The following is an 8,498-nucleotide window of genomic DNA, read 5'->3' as shown; positions in this document are numbered from 1 at the left end:
GTCGTTGAGTGACAGTTTCTTGAGTTCCTTCGATAATGTTCCATTTGGTTTCGCTTTGTCGGAACCAAAACAAAAGCCTGTTTCATATGCAGCATGTCTTGAAAATAAATGTACAGCTCCCCAGCCACATAAATTGTAAGCCAGCTATAACTACATTGTTGTTGCAATAATGAATCATACAGTACAAGGCATTAGTTATCTACTGATACATAACATATTGTTGTACAGTGTAAATGTGTGTGCTCTTTTGGGAAACATTATTTATTTTGTTAGGCTTTTGGTGTATTTAGTTTATTTATTATACAGTGCTTGTCTTGTTGTTCCTGCGTCCTTGCTAATCATATTGCTCAAGGTCTTCTGCCACACTGACATGACGAAAGAGTTCATAAGCAGTGGTCGATGTAGACAATGTGAAAGCCTTTGTTTGTGTGAAACATCATCCACATTCCTTCAGAATATGTATTCTTCCAAGTGTTTCTTTATTCTCCAATGCACGCCAAACACGATCGACCAACTCCAGAACTGTACAATCAATGTGTGTTCTCGGGGGACAATTAAAGGGAAATTAAGTGACAAGAGACAACTGGTTACTATAGATACAAGTCCAGTACTGTTTCCTCACCTTGAGGGGTCTGAGAGCGCTGCCGACCTTGGTGCAGCAGTGCCTCTCAGCTATCTCCAGATGTCTGTCCCTGCGCTGGAGAACCTGCAGCTTGGTCTCCAGCTCCTGCAGGTTACGGCGGTCCCGTGATGACAGGGGACGCCCGTCCTCACACTAGACGCACAGAAAAAAGCATGAAATGATTTTTTTTTTAATATATATAGTTGAAGGAACCACCTGGTAACCCCACTAAATGTCAAATCTGTATTGGGAGTGGCTACAGCACTTTCTTCAGTTATGACTGTAGGAACAATTCATTTGGTCAATTGGCCGAGAAGCAACAGTAACATTAATTAGTTAACGATGATCAAACACTTCGCCCCGATCGAAGTTTTTTCCGCTTTAGGTGAGACAAACCTTGGCTTTGAGCTTTTCAATCTGGTGCTCGACCTCCTCGATGTCCTCTGTGTTCTCCAGGCGCTCGTACACCACGCTCCTGGTGCCTTTAATCAGGTTCAGAGGAAGCACCGACATCCCGTATGCCTGGAACAGATAAAACAGCCATTCCAACCACTTATTACCGTCGACGGTGTGAGGCCACATACGTATGTCTGAGAATGTGCGTCCACCCACACCAACACACCTACACGGCTCTGCGTGACACATGGCTGTAGATAAACGCCAGCTAAACACACACCACAAATCATATTACAGCTGCGGGTCCTCTAGGGCCATGTCATTCTTAAAAAATGCTTTAAATTGTGCAATTTGCAACTGGGCGGCTGGGGCTAATGTGTGAATGCTGTAGCAACCATTTTGTGTGGAGATGACATCTTGGCTTATTCCTCTGCCGGTGCGATTCACAGCCTAACAGTGCCCCCATGTGACAGCACTCTTCCCCCAATCTGAGAGGAGAGGAAAAACGTCCAGCACTCACCGAAAATGATCAGAGAAAATAAATAAACAATAGAAAAAGAAAAGGACTTTGGGGAGGGACTGCCTTTGCGGGAATAGCTTTAAAAACATTGTCAATCAGATGTTTATTTAAATAAGAACACACATCAATAGCCATTTCCTCTCACTTTGGAGAAAAAGGAATACCGTGGGACGCGGTGGCACATCCGAGTGTGGCTGAGGTTGGACGCCTGGCAGGCACAATATGCCGTGTTTGAATTTTAATTAAAAAGAAGGGCCATCTCCAATACCCGCACAGTGGCCAATCAATACAAGCTGCGAATAAAGGAATAAGACCAATGCACTTTCTAGCTCTCCCAGGGAAGGATGCGTACCACGTCCTGGGGTGGTGCCATTTTAACAGGCTTTCATAATAAAACAAGAGAGGCTTTTGTGCAATTACACCTTCACCCTTGCCAGAAGACGTTGACCTTCTTTCCTCTATTGGAGTTTTTTTTTTGGGGAGTAGGCAAATGTTTGATCCGATATTTTTCTAAAACAACTTTTACTGGCTTCTGAGTGTTAGATAGCATTAGGGGAGTCACAGGGGATGCTAAGGCAGGCTGGACTATTATTAGTCTCTGCTGTGGATCTCTGCTACAGGCGATGTCGCCTCCTGCAATGAATCATGGGGCTCTTAAGGCCGGAGCATGTCCCGAATATCAAGCACGCTCATAAAAGGAGAACCTGTCCCAGATCCCTGGAGAAGCACTTCCCTTCCCCTCCAATGTGCTACCAGACATGAGAAAAATACAAACCCCAACCAACACAGGTGTCCCTTTTCTCCACCCAGGTGTAAGATCCTAGACATGAGTCTGAGTGATGGTTAAACCTGTTGTAAAACTCATTGTTAGACTTACTAACAGTCAGAAAAGATACAGAGAGAGGCTTCTGCAAGGAGGAAGGAGTGAAATCATTGGCTGGAATCAATCAAAGGGAAGCGTTTGACTGAGGGGCTTCTATAGCAGGGGCACAGGCCCCCAAGCACAAGCCGCGTCTTTGTTCCCCTTCTTTGCCGATTCCTAGTGGTGCCACTGCCCATGGAGCGGGTGAAAAGGGGGCTGACTCTCCCAGATCTTCTATTCACTTTCATGAATTTTGGACATGGAATTGAATTAAACCAATTGGAGCAGAATGAGTGCTAACATGTGTGGGTGCATGCAGCTAAGTAAAATAGACAGTAAAATGTTAGTACAAATGTCTAACGTGGCAAAAATAGTGGTTTAATGTAAATCAAACACATGAAGGTCAAGTGCAATTAGAACCAATTCAATTCAATTATATTCTAATTGCCACTCTTAATTCGCTGTGCAGGAGCAGATGTATACCTCATTGTCCTAAGTCACAGATCTGTACTCAATTTAAAGAAGCCCGCAATATACAATGGCATTGAAGGTTTTTGGATATAGTGAGAAAGGGTTGCTGAAATAAGTTTTTTACTCAAAAAAAGGGTAGAAAACGTTTAAGTGACGCCCTTTTCTGACTCATCCTGGGCTCTCATCTTTCCAGGTCAATTTAGTGGACCGTGATTAGATCTGCGGAAATTAATCTCTCCACCTTTTTCATCCGGCATCAGCATCTTAAGGCTGGCGATTTAAGAGCAAGGGGAGGGACGGGGGCAGGGTAGATAGAGCCTTGAGGGCCATAAGTCAGCAGGCTCGCCAGGCTTTTAAATCAAGCTAGAGGACTTCACATGACGCATTAGGCTGCAGATCTACAGGGAGCCCTCTCGTCAAGGCAGACATGCACAGTCCAACATGGAGTGGGGGAGTCAATGATATACAGTCATATGCATATGCAAATATTACATGCACATTAAAAAGTCACTGTGCCAATAATTGTCATTGTAATGTCATCTCAAAGGCAAAATGGAACGCAAAGGCTCATTGAATGAGCCTGATTCGCCAAGCCCTTTTGATAAACGGTTTAGCATTTGCCCCCAAAAAACGTGGACGGAATGCATTTCTAACAGATGTGATGCATGGAGTGGTTTAAGTAGAAAATTTAAGGTGGCTTATGAACCCCGTTAATGGAACTGGACCTACACCCACAGAAACTACGCCAAATAACCACACATAAAAAGGACAGAATTATATAAGACAGAGCATAATGGGAATGTGTGGGCAGCATTGGCCTTGTTAGTGTCAACATATACGTGGGCTGCGTGAGCAATGTGTCACACCAAAGTGAGATGCCGATTTGTGTTTCAATGAAAAATAAAACCTTCAGACTGTCTATCATAGTTACAAGACTAGAGAATATAGTAATGAAAGTAATTAGAAAGTAATCAGTATAGTCATTACTTGTCTGGTCTGACAACTTGCAGTGTTGAAGGAAAATATGTCTCAAGAGTGTATGCAGAGTGTATCTACAGTACAGGCCAAAGGTTTGGACACACCTTCTCATTCAATGCGTTTCCTTTATTTTCATGACTATTTGGTACATTGTAGATTCTCACTGAAGGCATCAAAACTATGAATGAACACATAGGAATTATGTATTTAACAATAAAGTGTGAAATAACTCTAAATATGTCTTATATTTTAGATTCCTCAGTACATGAAGTACATCATTCCACATGTGTTCATTCATAGTTTTGATGCCTTCAGTGAGAATCTACAATGTAAATAGTCATGAAAATAAAGGAAACACATTGAATGAGAAGGTGTGTCCAAACTTTTGGCCTGTACTGTAGGTACAAGAGAGTGAGAGCTACTGACGCTGGCCTGAGCCTAACCTAACCATACTTTAGATTCTCCACAATACGTGATGGATCCATTTTTGCATCTGCTGTGGTTGAATATTAATTTGCTTGCACCTCCGAAAGTGTCGTGTGGGCCAAAAAACCTGTGAAGGTTAGAACTTGCTTGCACTTGCATTTACTTAAAGTGCACCGGGCTGCAGAGGTGTTATAGGACATGGAGTTTGGAGTTTACACCCTGGACGGTTGTTTGAATTAAGGGTGAGTGGCCACCTCGGCACAAAGAGGAGTGATAAATTAACCCCAGAGTCACGGACAACATTCCTGCTGCACACGGGACCCGTCACTTAGATTCCATTAGGTTAATCATGCATAATAATAACACACGGCAAAAGAATAATAAATCACCCAGCTGGATACTGTTGTGAGGGTGGGACAGATTGGGGTAAGGACTCCACTCTAAGGAGGGATTTGCGGCATTCTCTTCCCTCTTGTCGAGTGAAGGGAGGAGAGAGTGTGAAGGAGATGAAAGGGTGAGAGTGAGGTGAATATAGAAAGAAAGAGAGAGAGAGAGAGAGAGAGTAAGTGTGAAATAGAATCCCCAGCTGCTGTTGTCTTCAACATTATTTATTTGATTGACTCCATCACAACACTGAACATCAAAAACAAAGGCACGCTAGGAGTCTTGGTTTCCGCAGGCCCCCTCAACACGCTTCTAACAACATGGGGTCAGGGCAGAGCCCAGCACATTTCCGTCATTGAAACTTATGACGGATAATTATCCACTCTTTAAAGAGGTACAGAGGCAGGCTAAGCAATAGAACAGTGGATACAATCCGTGTTGAGTAGGATTAGAACTCCTAAAGGGAGATTTGCTCAGCAACTTAATCCATTTGATTGTGTCTTGTTCATAAAGAGCTCTGCTTTAAATTGTTGTGTAATTCTCCAAATCAGCTTTGAGTTTGATAGAAGCCGGACAGGATCTTAGGCTGTCTGTCACTGTTACTGTATGTCTCTGGGTCTGACAGTGTTCTATTTTCCCCCAATAAGCATTATTCTGTGTTGCTCCCACCCTGACACCAGCCTCCCCTACCCCTCCCTAAACCAGCCCCCCTACCCCCCAAGAGATGTTCACAGTCTAGATCCCACGACAGCAGCTATGAAAAATGGATGACATTAACGAGTGTTAGGGTTCAGTCAATTTTTCTTATCTGGAAAAAAATGGACAGCTACGGTATGCTAAGAGAATCAAAATACTGGCATATATTAATGGCCTTTGAGCCGAAGATATATAAATAGGCGGTAGATAAGTGGGACGGTGGAGGGTGCATATACATCATGCCAAAGTCTCACGCACTCAGGTGAAAGAAGGCAGCGAATACAGATGTGAGCGATTGGATGCCAAAACCCTAGAATCACAAAGCATTACTAATACTGAAAGGCTGCTCGATCACTGGCAGCATCTGCACTCCAACATGATGTGTTTCATACGTGGTCTCTCACATCTACAACTAAAGCCACTCAACTAAATATTTACTAGAAATTATATTTCACTCCGGCCTGAGACTTTAAGTTGTGTCGTTTGGTTAGAGGTGGAAACCACAGTTTTACTTACTCTAAGAAGGGGTACACTTACGTATATCCTGACCCAACCTAAAACCTTTCATGGGTTAAAATAGTAATTTCCACATATCGTTAGCCTCATAGCATAATTGCCTAAGTCATATTTTGGCCAAATTGAGATATCTGCCTAACTCTACTCTCCTAACACTGCTGATTTACTGTGCATTATTGCCTATGCCATCCTCAGAATGCTTGTTTACATTCCAAAATCACTATCTGCCCAAGTCATCTCTTTGACATTTTTGACACTACAAACAAAGATGGCTCGGCTGACCACAAGTGAAGCATGACTTGACTCTAGGCTATGAGGCTAACGATATATTAGTCAAATCTATTCTACTGTTCACATCGCTACCTATTAGATGAAAGGCTACAGCATATGATGCTGCATGGCTGTGTACATCAACTTGTCTGTCCTTTAGTTTTTATGGGCTGAATGGGAAGGATGTCCCTTTAAGCCACTGAACAGGCAGGTTTAGAAACGTTCCCCTTGGACAAGTGAGTCTTATTTCATGTGCAGTTATGGCTCTCTCAAGCCCATGCAAATCGATGAAGCGACAGCGCCACCCGTCTCTGGTCCCTACTCACCGTGTAAGTGATCACTGCCAGCATGCCAATCAAGGTCAGGGAGCTGATGGAGAAAGACAGAGCAGGTAAGCCATCTGCAGGAGGGAGGGAGAGAGGGAGAGAGAGGGAGAGGGAGAGAGAGAGAGAGAGAGCACAGCCATTAGAGATTTATACCTGACCTCTGACAAAGTACACTGGTCCCGCTGATGTTACGCCAAAATGTTGAGAGCCGCCTGCTTTTTTTTCTGGAAACTCTAATGATGTACGCTACACGTGAGGGGATATTTCAGAGAGAGCTGCCGTTTCAGATTATTTCTTTTGCCCATCTGTTTCCATTTGTTCCCGATTGCGGTTCGGGGCGTGTCACCCGAAAGGTCACCGATCTATTCGCCCTCAAAACGTCAAGCTTTTCCAGTACATTAAAAGGGAAAGGACCTTCGAAGGCGGCTAATATCATTTTAGATGCTAAAAGAATAGTGCAGTACATTAACAATGCCCGGTCGCTGTCCTGTAGATTAAGTTGATGCGTGTCACCTTTGATTGAGGGGGGGAGAGGGGGCCACCCGTCAGGGGAGGGTGACAGCGGGTGTCACACCAGCTGTCAGGGGCTGGAGCCAGAAGACAGGGATTGATGGGGAGAGTGATCGCCTCTCTCCCCTGTTAGGATCCCACCTGTCACGGGGAGGTGACTGAAAGCAGCCACATGGTCGCCCCCTGGTGGTTACCCACCACCCCTCAGCAGCAGCCCCAGTGGTGCACGGCCCACCTGTCAGCGTGGGCCTGAATATCACCCTGCTTGGCAGACTGCTGCATCCAGCTTCAAACGCTAATCTCACTCCTAGGGCAGAACATTTGATCCAAATGTCTTTATTTATGACATGGAAAGTTGGAGCTGTGTTAAATTTGTCATCCACCAATAATTTTGGGAGGCTTTTCATAAGCTTGGGGGACAGAGGAGGGCGGAAAATGAAGATAAATGATATAACTGCTCTCCATTGTACAGTAGGCAAAAAAGCGTTGAAGTCTAACAGCTGCGATGAACGTTAACATTCAAATAGGTGTCCGGCTTTGTGGTCTTGCCGCTTTTGTTAAGTGACGAGCTTGGTTAGGTAGGACAATGGTGCCATTCTGTTTAGGAACTCCCCACAAAGAGGTGGAAGGATGTTTCCTGCCTCTCTGCTTGGTGTCTTGAGCAGATTTTCCGGGGATTAGACAGAAAGAATATTGTCTATTATCGGTGGTGCTCCACATCTGCAGAGCCTGGATTCCAACAGCGCAGGAATGAGGAGGCCCTTATCTCCCAGTGCATATAGCCCTTCAGGCTTGTGTACACTGTGGAGGCTGCCACAGAGAGGTGTTTATTAAGGAGCTCCTTTAGCACCGGGTTTCTCTGTGTCACGATAGAATCATGCAGATATGGAAACACACTAAGTTCACTGTATTAGTGGGCTTCGAGGACGAACCCAATTGAACCATGTGAAAGCAGAAAGCAGCAGGAAGACTTAGCAGTCAGACATACTGGCATTACTCCTGAAAATTGTCTGTTCAAATATCAGGTAGCTATGGCAAATGTTGTTAGGACTAAGGTATAGATAACACTTTACATATGATTTTCTCTTTACAGTACGTGTGTACTAGTAAGAGTAAAAACTCTAGTAATAACATTGTATTGACATGTTGTTAAGTAATATTTAGGTAATTGTATGGTATGTTGTATCATTACTATTTGTGTTATTACCAGTTATTAACAGCCCTTATCTCAAAAAGTGTAATAAAACAATCCATCAAAATCCAGTATTATGCAATTACCAATGTACTGTGTTGTATGTTTACCCATGTATTGCCTTTTCATAGAACTCCATCAATACCTGAAAGGTATAAGGGGAACTTGCAGTAAAATGTGATCCACTAGTTTGTCTTTCCAGACTGAGGAGCACAGAATAGTGCTCCTGATAATAGAGTATCAAAGGCAAAGCTAAGACATTATCTTGTTCTCGTACATTATACTATTTGTCTTTCTACATGTGTCTTCCTCCTCAGTCGCTTGATCCC

The 8,498-nt window shown here is 43.8% G+C and overlaps 1 protein-coding gene across 1 annotated transcript in view; it reads right to left on the bottom strand.

The window, feature by feature from the left end:
* The window catches only part of lmbrd1 (LMBR1 domain containing 1), a 75,266-nt gene that overhangs the window by 30,141 nt on the left and 36,627 nt on the right, over positions 1-8,498 (bottom strand). The window contains exons 7-9 of the mRNA XM_080550311.1: positions 6,468-6,541; positions 1,019-1,144; positions 623-775 (exon numbers count right to left, since the gene is read on the bottom strand). Of these exons, the coding sequence (XP_080406437.1) occupies positions 623-775; positions 1,019-1,144; positions 6,468-6,541 (353 nt within the window). The remainder of the gene's footprint in view (positions 1-622; positions 776-1,018; positions 1,145-6,467; positions 6,542-8,498) is intronic.

Source organism: Nansenia antarctica (genome assembly GCF_963989245.1).
Source record: "Nansenia antarctica genome assembly, chromosome: 1".
NCBI classification, from domain to species: domain Eukaryota; kingdom Metazoa; phylum Chordata; class Actinopteri; order Argentiniformes; family Microstomatidae; genus Nansenia; species Nansenia antarctica.
This window is presented reverse-complemented; position numbering and strand designations above follow the sequence as displayed.